A 15,953-nucleotide genomic window follows, 5' to 3' on the forward strand; every position below is an offset into this window, starting at 1 on the left:
ACACTACTAACTGTATTTGTTTTTAAACTGTGTTTTGTTTTCTTGCTTCTTCTTTCATCATTCTTCTCTCCTGACCTCCAACTGTCTTTCTCTCCCTACAGTTTGGCAGAACGGAGGTAATAGACAACACTCTAAACCCCGACTTTGTTAGAAAGTACATCTTGGACTACTTTTTTGAGGAAAAGCAGAACCTTCGCTTTGACTTGTGAGTGATTTTGTATCATCATTGCACTTCATCTCTGACCCTCTGTCTACCATCGCTCTCCCTCTGTCTTGTGATGATTGAGAGCACTGCTGTTACAGTTAGCTTAGCATAAAAACCGACAGTTTGCTAAACCCCACCTGCAAACACAGCTCACCGACACCAGCCAGGTACATTAAGTCTGTCACGACAAGAATCTTAGCCCGTTCTTTTGCTTACTTCCACTATCACAAATACATTGTAAATTTAAATAACTGATTTCATGTGCTTGGGAAAATATCGATCAAGAACTGATTAATTGATAATATAGAATCAGCACAGCTTTAATTGGTCATAAGCTGATATTGATATTGACACAGCATAGGCAGTGAAAACAGCTGTTAGATATACCACTGTAGTGTGAAATTGATCTTCTAAATTAATATTGGCTTAATGTAATACATGTATGTTAGCCGGGGGTCATTAAGCATCACGGAAGACTTTGTCACTGTGTCCCTTTACTGGCTCTGCTTGCCAACATGGAACTGCCTTCCTCTTCTTGTTGCTACAGTGGTTAGCAGCAAGTGTCTTCAACTGGTGGTGCAACAGGTACTACAGCGAATCTATAATACTTGAAGTGTGCATTTTCTTGGAAAATGGTATCGCGTGTCATATTGACTAGAAAAGAGAAGCTTGTTTTTGTTTATGTTGGTGTAAAATAAAAAATTAAAAAATACTTCCAAATTAGAGTCCCATGCTATAAAGAAATGTTTGTCATAAGGTGTAGCAACAGTAACCAAGGAGGGCAGGATAACCTGAATAATTAGTCTTGTGACATGTTTCCCTTTTGGACGCGCGAGGCTTTCTTTTAAATTTGACAGGGACTGCACATGGTGACCCCATGCCTGATTTAACACACTGGTCACTTTTCTGTAAAAGTATTATCGGGTAGAGCCTAATAACATTTCCATAACATTTTCATCAAGACACAAGCTGCTCAAAGGGAACCTTTGTTTCTCTCTATAATATATTACTGTAAGGTCTTTACCTTACTCTGTGAAGTGCCTTAAGATAACTTATGTTGTAGTTTGGCACTATATAAATAAAGGTAACATGAATTGGCCTGAATTGAATTGAAGCGTGAAACTGTGAAAGTACTTTTTCACTCATTCTGGAAGAACGAGGTGACTGCCGGGGTACCCGCCTTGTGTTTGTGATGTGTATTAAAAATGCATAGAGAGTACTTTTCTGCCTTTACAGCAAACTGACTTTCTTGACTCGGAAGACAATTGTTCAAATTGACAAATACCATATTTGTAATTCATGGTAAAATTCAAATAGGTTTGAAAAATGATTTGTCTCTTGCCATTGACTACTGTTCACATATTGTACCCAGAAAAGGTCCAGTGGGGCAAACAAGAAATGGCAGGACTTTACCTCTATGCAGCACCAATCTTGATTTTGATTACTTAATTTCTTTAACGGACACAGACAGATTGTCTCCCAGAGATCTTTAAGCCCCATTCTATCTATTTTTTCTTACACAAGTAGCATTCTTAAAAACAACATCATCATTCTTTCACATGGGCTGTGATGTTGGCCAGCTTGCAGGTTTAACAGCCAGCTTTAAAGAGGCTGGATACAAAGAATGTCTAACAGCTTTTAATGTAGTTTTTTTCAGCTCTTTCATGTATGAAATTCATTTAATTTCAAAATCACACAAACATTTCACTTTTTTCAGCAGAATGACCCTTAACACGACTTGCCTTTATATGTTTAAAAAAACGAGCAATTCCTATCATTTGATCGTTCCTTTCAATTAATACATGAGTTGAAGATTACAAATGACTTCAACAAAAATAAATCAGATTTTCTTTTATTCAGAATATTACTCTGTATTTGTGCCTGAGTGAGTTCGTGTTGAACAGGATCCATCGTTTCATCAGGTGTTAAGCTTGACACATGACAAATCCTCCATTTTCCTCACTTTCATTGCTTTATATTCACATGCAAATCAGGTCAGGCCCACCTCTCTTTACTATGGAAGAGCATAAAGGTCTTGTTGAACCTTTCCATGGTTACTCTACACCACAAATAGTAACATCTGAAAAGGTACCAAGATCTCAGTTGCTTTTATCTTGCCTCATTCTGGATTTACACATATGATTACCTTCCTTGTTTTTTCCCATAATGATGCTCACCACCTCATTACACGTCGTGGTTTTAAATGTAGCACATCAAAATGTGGTCTTATTTTGCTTTAATCCGTTATCCTGCTTTAACTGGTTAGTTTCATTTTAATTTATCCCCAATTACTGTCAGACTTATTCTCTTCCCTGAATGTCCTTAAACTTGAAAAACAAAAAGACAAAAGCAAGATAAGTGTAGTGTACTGAGAGTACATTTGTTCTCTTTCCAGTAGTGGCAGATCACCAGTTCTCATTTTAAATAGTTTCTTTTAGAGCATATCAGTTAACATGCCTCCACTTAGATAAGGGTCCCCTCATAGTTTTTGAAGTAAAAACAGCTTTTCTGCTTTTATTTTGTTTCATTTCAGGTATGATGTTGATTCCAAAAGCCCAGACCTGTCCAAACATGTGAGTACAAATACTTATTTTATCCTTGAACCACAGATAAATGGAGGCCACTCTTGAGTAAAGTCTGAATTATTGGCTTGAATTGCTCTGAAAAAGAAAAGGAAAGAAAAACAAACAACAAAAAACTTGCTTGGTTTAATAAAGTGTTCACATGCTTTAAAAGGGTACAAACTCTATTATCGGTGGTCTCATTTTGGAAATCTTTAGGTTTTCTGTTTCTGCTTGTGTGAACTGGGTGTTGCCTGCTGCATGTTTCCCCACTAGATGGAATAAAGCAAATCCCTTTTATTGCCTGATCAGAAAAGTATCCAAATACAAATCGTTATTTTTCTCTTTAAACACAGATTGTTTTTGGTTTTTTTAGGCCTTAACTGTTATCTATGTTGTAATTGTGCTATAAATATGCAGTTTATACATATGTTCATCTATAGTGTCCATGATTGAGTCTTTCATAATCTTTTTTTTGTTGTTGTTGTTGTGGTGGCACTGCGGTGAGACAACAATAACTTGTGTGCAATAACTTGCCACACAATCAAGTAGAAAAAATCATGTAATGCTTCTAACCATTAGTTTCCATTTTAGCAATGTATTACATTGTACATGATTATATAGTTTCACCTGGAAAACATGAGCTGATTTTATTCGCATGTCTGGAAACTATGGTAACAGTAAGCATTGACGAATGTTTGGTACCAAAATAATCGGTCTGGATGATTATTTGATGTATTTGGATAACTGGGTTTGCCTTTTTCCATCTCTTGCTTTAATTACACCTGTATGGTGCTTCTGGTTTCGTTCTGGCACAGCATGTTGTTTTCTTTCTGCTCACACTTCACCGTCTTGAGCAGTGCTAGGAGTGCTAGGTTTAGTGTTGTGTCTTGGTATATGATGTGCTCTGTTGTTATTGTTGTTGCTGCTGCCGCCCAACTTTTCTGGAAGCCCGCAGAGCTCAACGTAGGTCCCAGCATCTCTCTCACACCGACACTGCATGGCTGCTGTCTCACATTAATCATCCTCCACTCAGGAGGAAAGATGGTGTCACTGATCAGAATAAAACAGCTCAAAGCCAAACTGAGCCATCTGTGCAGCTCGTAACTATTGTTGCAGTCTCAATGAGCTGCACAATGGCCATAATGTGAAGAGAAATATTTAGCCGTTATGTCTTTCAGCAGTTTTTATAACACGGTCAAGATTATGAGATTCTCCAGGCTCTTTCATGGATTCAGTAGGCATAAGAGAACGGAGACTCACTGAAGTGAAACACACTACAGCCCAGTGATGAATTATTCAGTGTGCCCTGTCTGCCAAGGCCAAAGTTAAGAACTTTTGGCTTTCATTGTCCCACATCCTGGCTGTGATTAGTTCAGAAAAGACTCTGCTGAAACTAAATACATGGCGAGATTCTTTGCCTTTCCTCTCAAAAATTGGGAGTCTGATGAACCTGATCAGTGCAGGGAGACTTTGTCTAGACAAAGGCATTATTAGAACTGAAGCTAAGTCCCTCTGTTTCTAATAGGTCTTTATATTAATGCCCTACACTGTTGTTTATCATGTATCAGTCATTCATAGTGGATTGATTACCTCCATCTTCTCCCATTTGTCTGTCATCCATTACAATTCATTAAAGCAGTGGTTTCCAACAAGTGAGTTGTGGTCCAAAAGTGGGCTGTGGGCACATTCTAAGTGGGTCATAATTATTTGGGTTGAAAAAATACTTTGGAATATCTGACACTTTTACTTTGAAGCAGAGGCACAGCTGGTACAAGTAGCCTATTGTTGCTGGCCATGTTTCAAAGTTTGTTACCCCTTCCAATAGTGTCTCTGTTGATCTCGGATCTAGTGGTCAGCACTTTTGCCTTGCAGCTAGAAGATCCCCGGTTTGTGTCCCGGCTTTCCCGGGATCTTTCTGCATGGAGTTTGCATGTTCTCCCTGTGCATGCGTGGGTTTTCTCCGGGTACTCCGGTTTCCTCCCACAGTCTAAAAATATGCTGAGGTTAATTGATTACTCTAAATTGTCCATGGGTGTGATTGTTTGTCTGTATATGTAGCCCTATGACAGACTGGCGACCTGTCCAGGGTGTCCCCTGCCTTCTCCCCAAGTCGGCTGGGATAGACTCCAGCAACCCCCACGACCCTAATGAGGACTGAGCAGTGTATATATAATGGATGGATGGATAGTTGTAATAGATACTAGTAAGATTATTTTAATGCTCGTTTTAAGCCCTAATTGCTCTTTCTTACGACAAAGCTTCTTCTTTCTTGTACTTACTTTCATTTATTTAAGTTAGAATTTTTTTGAAATAAAATTTTATGGTTACACAGTAGTTAGGTCTGTATCCTAACGGCAGGACGCCTCCAGGTTTGAGTCTACTGGCAGGTGGAATGGATGGATGAAAATAAACTGAATGGGTGTTAAGTTGGCTGATGTGTGGACCGTAACCTGATTTTAATGGAAATTTTGGACCCTGAGGGTAGATCAGTTGGGAACCACTGCATTAAATCATGCTTATCATGCAGACATAACCTTCTGGGTTACATTTCAGTTCTGTTCCACAAACTTTCTTTACATTTCACACCAAAACTGGATATGATGTCACATGGTTGAGCAGATCACATATTGTAGAGAACTATTTCTGTCACAGATGACAGCAACACATCAGGCATTATAGTTGTCTGCTAAGTATAGTATAAAGTACAGTTCACCCCACATAATAGATCACTTCTCCCTTTAATTTTGTGGTTTTGATAGATGCCACACCATAAATCATTGTTCTGTTGGCTAAAATTATGGATGCACACACTAATTTGTTTAAAGTTTAACCTGCAAATGTGAATGAGCCTGAGTTAATAAGCTTCTTTGGAAACAAAATAAAACAAAAATATTGTAATTTGCATGAATTTCAGTGGTAGTAGACAACCCTTTTTCACAAAAATGATGTTCCTACACAGCTAAACTGCATTATCATTTGTGCATTAAAAGAATAATAATTATTCCCTGAAAGGTAAAAGTACAAATCAGTGGAAATACTTCTGGTGTGAAAGAGCCACACAGTCTGCATTAGGAGGTTGGAAGGGAGGAGTTGAGTCCATAACTGAATTTTCACCCAGGAGACTGGGGTTCACATTGTTCTTAGGCTTAACTTTATTAGGTTTAGACACCAAAACTACATGGTTAGGTTCAGGGAAAAAAAACCTAGTTTTGGTTAAAACACAAAACTTTCACGTTTGAAGTTGCCATGGTGACAAATCCGCTCCATCTAATATATGATTGGTTTTCTGAAGAGGAACAACAGGAACGCAGCCACAAAAATGGTGAAGATTCTTCTTTTTTCACAAAAATACATAAAAAGTTTACCTCAAAATGTAATTGAGAATGCAGTTTAGTTGTATAGGGACATAATTATAAAATAATGGATTATTCCTGAGGTTAGATTTTAATTCTGACTATACCGTGATTTTTTGACTTTCTATTTCACGTCCACAACCATGTCCTCCCTCCTTCCTTTCATCCATTCTTTTCTTCGCTGCTACCTTCCCTCCAGGACTTTTTGGGTCAGATGTTCTGCACTCTTGGTGAGATTGTTGGATCACCAGCCAGTCGACTGGAGAAACCACTGGGGTGAGTAGGAGCTTCAGCTAATTGTCTCAGTGGCACAATGTCCCCACTCCAAATGGGATTGAGGAACGTCATGCTGTGCAAAGAGGAGAGTTAAGACAGAGAAAAATGTTTTGGATTCCAATGTAATTGCCTTTCTTAGTTCAATTGAGGGTTTGAGTCAATTATTGTCTTTGAGGAACTTTTGCATTTACATATTTGTTTTAGGCATGAAAGAAAGTCTTAAACAGACGCAAACTGCAGCTTTTAATGTCAGACTGAACCCAAACTGATGTTTACTTACTCTTTTAAAGATGTGGTTTCAGTAAAAACACATACAAATGCTAAGTGTCAGCTGTAGCATCCTGTAATAAACAGTCTGCAGGAAACAGACTAAAAATACGATATGATTGATTGATTTGACACAGCAAAGGTGTGAGATGTAATCATGCCATCTTCATTAATTTGGTTCTGAGTTGTTTTAAATCAGTCAGGTGAACAATATGGAGATATAAAGCTTATAAACTCGGTTTCTTTGGACCCAGAGGTCTGTAAAAATAGACAAAAGGAGGTGCTCATTGAGGAGAAAAGTAACTGAGTAAGAGACAAGACGAGAGACTGAGATAAAAAGTGAAACAACAAGAGGGGAAAAGAGAAAGACGAGAAGGAACTCGAGCAATTTAGAAAGAGATCTGAGGAAAAGACATTGATCAGACAAAGAAAGAGAAGGATGGAAGGGGGGAGACAACGCATCCTGCAGATGTTTTCCACAGATAATTATTGTTGTTAAAGAAAAAGGAGAAACGCAGAGCAAAATTACCCAAATTGCTCCTCAGCTTGTGCTCTTACACTGGCTGAGGAAAATGTAGTGTTAATGGGGTATCCTGTAATTTGTCTTTATACATCTATCAGCCACCATCATCATCATCAGTGGGCTATTGTGGAGTCCAGGTGAAGTCGTTTCAGTGCTGCATTCAGTGCTCATTGCTATTTCTGATATTACACCTTGGAGATCATTAAGAGGAAACATTTGAATACTTATATTCACCTTCAAAATGTAAAGGATATTATTGGCAAGTTCTTGGACTGGTGGACATTTAACACGTATTCACAGTTTTAAAAAAAAAACAAACTGATTTTGGAGTCAGGGGTATGATATATTTGCAACAACAACAACATTAAAACCACTGACAGTTGAAATGAATGACATTTTAGTATAAAGCAAATGTTTTGTTGGGAAACCATTTGTTCTGACATTCATGTGGATGTCACTTTGACAAATACCATCTATCTAAACATTGTTGCAGACCAACAACGACAGTGGCACTTTCTAATGCCAGTGATCTCTCCAGAAGGACAATACACTCTTCCACAACACAAAAACTGCGCCAAAATAGCTTGATGATGGCCAAAGCATTGGCCCAACCTCCAAATTCCTCAGAGCACAGTCAAATTCAACAATCTCAAAATGCGCTGGAACAAACCTGATCCATGGAGGCCCAACAGGACCCAAAGAATCCACTTTCAACATTCCAGTGCCTGACACCCCAGGACACCCCAACAGACCTATTTTGCTGCCGCAAGTGGGATTTAAACATTAGGCAGGTGGTTTAATGTTGTGGCTGTGGTGTATATATCGGCATGTAATAAAGAGAGGATATGCCCGGTGGTCATTTACGTTAAAACTGTGCAAGGCTAAAGAGAAAGAGAACCAGGTATAGACACATCTACAGTCTCTATATTTGTAGACCTGAGCACCAAACAAATGCTAAAATCATATCCACCAGCAGTGGGCTTGTGTGTTTAAAAGAATTTCATTCATCGGGTTGCAACAGGTGTTCTTCTCCGGGCTTCTCCTCTGTTTCTGCTACGTGCTACAGTTTTGTAATGTCACAACTTGCATTCAGTATCAGCGATTCAATTGCAGGCAGCTGCGTGGACATCTGCAGCTTACAAATCCACAGGCTGTGTCTAAAATCCCATGCAATATAGAACAAATGCTCCATCAACTATGTTGTGCCCTTCTAGCAGTGGATAAACAAATGTGTCCATGGCATGTAGACTCCCTGCTGCCAGCATATAGGGAGTAGTGAATTACTGATCGAGGAAAGGATTCTGAAAACAGCCAAAATATAGATGTTGCACATTTTTCAGAGGTACTACCTGAAATTTGACATAGTCATCAATCACGGATGTGTTGCTAAATATACTGATATGTCAGATATATGCAGTAGGGAGTAAACTGGATGTCTCAACCAGCACACCCATGATGATGAAAAAGTTGCAAAACTGTTGCAAAAACATTTCTGACAGTGTGTGTGTGTGTGTTCTCCTCTTCTTGATATTTGTGCACCACTGATGTTACTTCCTTAAGCAGACTTTTTTTGTGCAAATATAAGTGTGCCCTGAGCTTCTATACTGAGAGCATAGACCTTAATAATGTTACTACAAGTTTAATATCAAACCATTTCTTTCTGAACTATGGTATGCAAAGGAAATGGAACATTTGCCAAATTATTCATTTTTAATTTGAGGCACTCTGCAGCTGAGAGATAACACAACTGCTTGCCAAATTTTATTCTTATGACAGCCTTTAATCTTTCTTTAAAGGCTCTCCCTATGGTTGAAACCTCCGCAATCAAAATATGAAACAACATTGCTATTTCTGCTTTATATGGCGTATGTAGGGCAAGCCTGCCTTTGAAACGGTCAACAGCCACCACACTAGGATAACTCTTGGTGGAGCAGAGAATCAGTTTAAGCTACACGGTTTTCATATTATGGCTGTTAACGACTGAACATTGTGTGCTGTGTTTATTTCTGGTGCACTGACACAGTTTCATGAATCAGATATTGGGATCAGTTCCATTTCGTACATGGCAGTTTGATGAATGAGCGTGTGATTTCAGTGGGTGTATTAAAGATTTTACTGAAATTCAAACGCTGTCAGATATTAACCAGCAGTGGGGTTCTGGAGGACTGGAGGCTCATGAGGACCTCAATAAAAGTTTGTATCAGCAACTTTTCTGCTATAGAAGTTGTGCTGCAGCTCTGTTTCATCTTCTTAAAGGGAGAGTCACTGAGGTGGAGAAGGAGCAAACACACACACACACACACACACACACACACACACACACACACACACACACACACACACACACACACACACACACACACACACACACGCACACACACACGCACACACACACGCACACACACACACACACACTCTGACTGGCTGAGTGGAGCATTGCCCTGGTAGATTTGCTCCCAGGTGGAGTTTGTTTTCTTACTGCTGTGGTATAATGAATAGTGATTTACATTCTGTTGCTTAAGAATGCCTGGACATTTGTCTAAGCTGTGCTGAGCCACTGAGAGAATATTTTACAACATTCGTTTGCTTTTCATGTTACAACCAATACTCTGCTTCTCGTTTCACCTGCACATGCGATGTGCCGGTGCCAAGCAGAAAAGAAATGGAACAAATTTTCATCTAAAAACCTCTGACTTTCTCCTCTCACCCAAATTATGTCACTAGTACAGAACATCTTTATACTGTTTTTTAACATATTATGCAACAGCCATAGAAAAAACATATAAATGTATGATGAACCTAAATTAGGTCTTTCATCTTCTTTTTTTCTCAGCCTCCACGCAAATGCACACACACAAACACACACTTTCAGAGACAAGCATGTTTCCTTTTTGATTTCATAGATCCAGTACCTTGTTTTAACGGCACCTGAATGCTCTCTGTTTTATCTGACTAATTGTAATGGTTTTAATCTTCTTGAAATTAGTGCTTGTTTAATTAGGCAGCAGCCATTGTGATTTCCATTATGGGAAAAAAGGGCTCCTGGAGGTGCAGCTAGTAAGAGAGACAGAAGGTGAAATTAATGACCAGTCAGAGCAGGACAGAAACACACACGACAGTGAAGACACTCAAAACAAACTGTAATTGCTTGTTGGATTCTACATAACACAAGTCGCTGGGAAAAAGCAGATAAGAGGCATTAGTCTGAATAGAAGAAACAGTAGACATATTCAGTGAAAATGTCAAAAGTAAAGGCTTTGCTCGTGGTGTTCCAGGGCTTTTCAGTGAGAACTAGTCACCATATACAGTACAACAGAGATGATCACACATAGTATACTTGTATTTCTTTGGCTCCGCCTAACTGTGACTGAGCACATGACAAGTGCAAAAATAATGTCCCAAAACAGCTCTCTCTCGCTTTAGTGAAGCTAAATGTGTAGGAGTCTCACAACATTTTTTTTTCATAGTTTTGCTGCCCTTAAATTAGTAACACATGATGCCAAAATCACTGCACAACCCAGCTTTGGGGAGTATTGATGTCGGCAGTGGCCCTGCACATTGATTTTGCCATTTGAAGCTGTTTGTTTGCACAAGTTTTTCTATTCTGGTGTCACAATCTTGAGAGGGATGAATTGTATTGTAAGACACACACTAATTAGCATTGACAAGTAATGAATTTATCAGATTGTGGCCTCAGAGCCTCTTGTTAGTCTTTCTTTGCTGCACTGTATCGTTTAGAGATTCCCTTTGAGGCCACACAAACACAAATGAAACACAGAAAAATGCCTTGCAAACACAGCCACTAGAGAGATCACTGCTTCATGTGGTATGCATGCCACAATGTACTTACACGACTGCAAAAGCAGAATATGAACAGACATGCTCAGAGCTGTGCATGTGTAAATGTGTTTTGCCCTTGATAAAGTTACACAAACCAGATAGATCAATGAGGCACTTTCTGACATCACAAGCTGCATTTCATTCAGTTGAACCAGTTTTAAATGTCTCGGTTCTTCACCTCTTAGACGAAGATCTCCAGTTCCTGACTATTTTAGTTACTGTAATCAGACAATTTTTTTCACATTAAAAAACAGAGCTGGCCAGCTGCACCAAACCATCCAGCAGAGGATAAGTCCAAATTCAACAGAATGGAACAATAAAAAAAAATTCCATTGGTAAAAAAAATCACAATGTAGCTGATGTGCTGCTGTTTCTTAACGTGGCAGAAATCGGATCTTTGTTGAACTCGTCAGTCAGACCCATGACAGATTTCTCAGGCAAAAGAAAATAACTGAAAATGCAAACTGCTGTATATTTCCAACATGTTTCTGTGCTCAAAAGCTATTTTGTTTATTATTACAACTGGCTCCACAATATTGCAAGAAAACCACAAAGTACAAGCCATGTTGTCAGCTTTTTTGTCATTTGACGCCTGTAGTCAGGAGGTGGCCCTAATTGTTATCACAGAAATTTGGCTCCCACTTCTGTGTTAAACCTTAAATTTATCAGCATTTATTATTGTCTAAGCTGTGTAAGGCTCATCTAAGAGAAAATGTGTTAGTGGTGTCTCACTGGAATGACTCTTGACTAAATTGTTTCCCTGCTGTGACAAGTCAAAATATCTGCTTTGAGAAATGTCTATTGTAGAACAGCTTAATACAATATTTTGCCACAAGCAAAGAGAATAATTAATTCCTGCATCACTCACAATACAGATTTAGACATGTCAGTTTACCTTACATGTAATGTATTTTATTAGTTTAAATTCATCCCTATGAGGGTCACATGCTATTAATCTGATGCCGGAACTTCTTTTGTTTCGACCGTGATTTTACCTTAACGGTTACAGATGAAAATCTCTACTGATGTCATCAAATGGCCTCAAGCAAACCTTGAAAGTAACTATTGTGTTCACTGTTAGAAAATGATGTAGTATAGCACTTAAATGTACAGCTGAATGATTCGTCTGCGGCCTGTTAACAACATCTGAGTGGAATCAGTTTCCGTGGCAACCTCAACTCACCCTGTTCATTGACTCAGCAGGTGTAGCATGAGGCTATCGACAGCCAGTAATTTCATAGACTTTATTTGACTCAATAAAATATTGTTGAACTGAAGAAAATGGATTCTTCAGACACTGACCAGTAATACATTTAAAAAGTTTAGGTTTCTAGTCTGAAGATTATGTTGCTTTTTCAACATAAAAGTTTCTGAGCACAACTGGGCCTTAGATTAGTTTAGGGTGAGAATGTTGGATCTACTGATGTCTGTCATGGCAGATAATTTCCTTTATCTGAACAGCAAAGACAAAAGAAAAGAAAATCTATTCCATCTCTCCAGTTCCAGGGCCGTGCATTGTGCATGCTGGCTATCTCTCTGTAGCATATCTTTTAGCTGAACGGAGCTATAATTAATGTCACTACTAGGTGCACCATTGTTTGACCGGCTATAATATGGCAACTGTCTGCTATAAAATCATATTTACTCCAACTTTGCCTGTTACACTTTCTATCTAGATCATAAGTAGTCCTCTTTTAATGTGTTTATAAGATGCAGCACGTGATTTCACCATTTCCTAAAATGTTAATGAAGATAATTATTGCGTGTGTGTGTGTGTGTGTGTGTGTGTGTGTGTGTGTGTGTGTGTGTGTGTGTGTGTGTGAGAGTGAAAGAAACAGAGCACTTCCGCCAAACAAGACATTTGTTTCATGTGAACATCAAAGGCGGTGAGCTCTTTCATGATTGCCTCAGATTTTGCAATGCTCTCTTGCCACTGGCCTCAAATGCATTGAAAGTGGATGTCACACGTGTTTTATAATTCAATGTGGTTTCTCTCTTTATTATCACATCATTGATATATATATATTGAACAGCATGTGTCCATGCATATATGCATACACCAATCCCACACGTAAACTGACACTTAAAAAGAAAAGCAAGAAACATGAAGAAGCTTAAACTTCTTAAGTATGTAAGTAAAAAATGTAATATAATTTTTAAATCAGTTTATAGAATTATTCTTTTCATTTGTTAGTATAATAGGCTTATCAAAGCTGCCTTTATAAACTTAATCTTATTTTAATTAACCGCTTTTGTGTACTTAATTACATTAATTTTCCTTCAAAGGGTTTTAAGTGCTTTCAATGGGACACCTTTTTTAATTTCTGTTCACTTTTCATCATTTAGCTTTTATTTTTAAGGATTCGATGATGAGTGAGAACTCACTGCAGATGTTTGCTTATACATCCATGTGTAAAGAGTTACTGACACTGCAGCACTGTTGCTTCCACCAGCCATGACTTCACACAACGGTTGCATAGAAAACTGGCTGCTTTGATGGAGCTTTTTTGGCCACTGCAAGATACAGTACATATGTGTTGAAAATGTAATTCTTGATTGTTGATTTTTTTAAAGGATCTCTGTGTGACATTGGAAAAAGGTTTGTTATTGCTGACATCATTGTACTTGTTCTCCACGGGGCTCGAACGAGCATCTTGGGTATTGGCCGAAACAATGTTGTGCACTACATGAGACTGAACACGACTGAGCAGTTGTTGATAGATAAACTAACCAAAATTACACTGTTATTAAAATTTGACTGCCAACTATTTTTGAAATTATGTATATTTGAGTCTACAGTGCTGGCACAGTGCTGAGGCACAGTGTGGTGATAGATCTGGGCATGCAAGACTGTAGTTTGATAATCATAATACTTGTTCCCTGTTTTGTCCCTCTATGTATTAATAGCCCCTGTCAAAGTTGATCTTCGTCCCGATGTTGGTCACATTCCTATTAAGTTGGCTGGGTGTCAAATAAAAGTAGACAAAACTTATTATTTTTGCTTGTGTAGAGTTTCTATTGGAGCCTTTGTTGTGCTGGGAGCTGCTTGCTTGTGGACGTTAGCGGGCTCCATTTCTAACTGACTGCACACTGTTGCACACTTTTGGCTCTCTATAGAGGAGCAGAAGAGAGGCAATGAGGCAAGGCACTCAAATCCTGTGGAGTATCTCAGAAAATCAGAGTTCTTTATATAGAAATCAGTCTACAGGCAACATACATGTACAGGCAACTGACAAAATCAAGTTCAAGTTTTAGAATTCCCATTCACTCTATATGAAAACATGATTATTACATGTAAGTTTCCCCACATTATGCTACCTTTACCTGACACATCTAAAGACAGGTAAAGCCATGGCTTCACGTCAGAGTGGATATCAGGCTCACACACATGGATCTTACACTTGCATTTCTGACAAGATCTTGCCTGAACCATTTTTGGAAAAGTGAACAGTTTTTTTATGTCTCCCCTGTGAGTCATAATTACTTTGAGAGCTTGTTATTGAGATGCTGGTCAGAAAGCCTGTGTGTGTGTGTGTGTGTGTGTGTGTGTGTGTGTGTGTGTGTGTGTGTGTGTGTGTGTGTGTGTGTGTGTGTGTGTGTGTGTGTGTGTGTGTGTGTGTGTGTGTGTGTGTGTGTGTCTCAGAAAAAAAGAGAAACAAAACCATTTTCCAGCAGTTACAGTAAACACCACCTCATTGCAAGAGGGAAATAAGGGGCATTATATTACCACAAGAAGTACGACTTCAGTTACATAAACACCCCACAAGATAATCTTGTATTTTACTACTGTTCTGTTATGGCATGATTGCGAAAAAATGTTTATATTAGTGAGATATTAATTATGCACAGGGTGTTTACGCTTTTGCTGCAGTTCTGTCATAGCAAGAACAAATGTGACAATCAATTGTTAGTTTGCTTCCAATAGTAAAGGAAAGGTGTGAATGCAAATAGTTTGAACACCAGCTAGCTTCCCTGTATAATTTAAATAAATTTTTTTTTAGAACAAATGACAAGTGGCTATTGTTATTACTCTGTAATTCAATTTGAGAATTTTATCAGTAACTCACAAAACATTCCACCACGGGCACAATCTCATTAACAGCAGTTTGCAAAGCTTATAATAATCCATTTTGTTTCAACAGACATCGTGTTGTTTATTCAGCCTTGGTGACTATATTTGGTGTCCCTTGACTTTGAATTAAGCAGCAGCAGAAAATACTTAATTTCATAAATTTCCATAACGTGTGTGGAAATATTTCTGTTTCCATATACTATGTGTCATTTGACTCTACATTTTGCATCCATGGTTCTCAGATGATGTCTTCTTTTGATCTTTCCCTGGATTCTCTGTTTATGACACCTTGACTTTGTGGTTTTACGTGAGAAATCTCAGTGAGTTGCATGGATTACTATGACATTTGCTGAAGTCATGTATGCTGAATTGTAGTCACTTTGGTGATTGGTCACCTTTCATTTAGCCTAATCATTAGGTCAAAGTTTCGGTTTTACCAAATACCTGCAAAACTAATCACATTCACATTAGCATCATTGCTGCTTTGTGTTTAGCACCATTTAGCCAATGTCAGTATGCCAACAATGCTGAAATGTGATTGTGTACATGGTAAACATTATACTAGTAAGGTCATTGTAGAACTGTCATTGTGACCTTATTAGCTTGCTGATGCTAGTATTTAGCTTGACGTGCAGCTGTGCCTAAGTAGTAGATGGCTCTTATCATTTAACAGGTACATTGTAACGTCTAGAAGAAAATAATGTAAAATGTGGGTCATTTTATATCAGTTCTCCAAACAACCTGTGTGCCCTTAAATATTGATTTGTAACACAATCACTGCCACATTCATGGAATGCCAACTGGCCCATATGTAACATTTTCATCTCCGTTGTTCAAACCCATTTTGAAAGAT

General features: G+C 38.4%; 1 protein-coding gene across 4 annotated transcripts in view; it reads left to right on the plus strand.

The window, feature by feature from the left end:
* cpne5b (copine Vb) overlaps positions 1-15,953 on the plus strand; it is a 132,482-nt gene that overhangs the window by 38,370 nt on the left and 78,159 nt on the right. For 3 of the 4 annotated variants that reach the window (XM_035942516.2, XM_035942517.2, XM_055010769.1), the window contains exons 5-8: positions 102-205; positions 2,739-2,778; positions 3,718-3,732; positions 6,322-6,398. In XM_035942516.2, coding sequence (XP_035798409.1) covers positions 102-205; positions 2,739-2,778; positions 3,718-3,732; positions 6,322-6,398 — 236 coding nt within the window. The remainder of the gene's footprint in view (positions 1-101; positions 206-2,738; positions 2,779-3,717; positions 3,733-6,321; positions 6,399-15,953) is intronic. The other variant, XM_055010768.1, reaches the window with a different exon arrangement.

The sequence above is a fragment of the Amphiprion ocellaris genome, chromosome 5 (assembly GCF_022539595.1).
Source record: "Amphiprion ocellaris isolate individual 3 ecotype Okinawa chromosome 5, ASM2253959v1, whole genome shotgun sequence".
Classification (NCBI taxonomy): Eukaryota; Metazoa; Chordata; class Actinopteri; family Pomacentridae; genus Amphiprion; species Amphiprion ocellaris.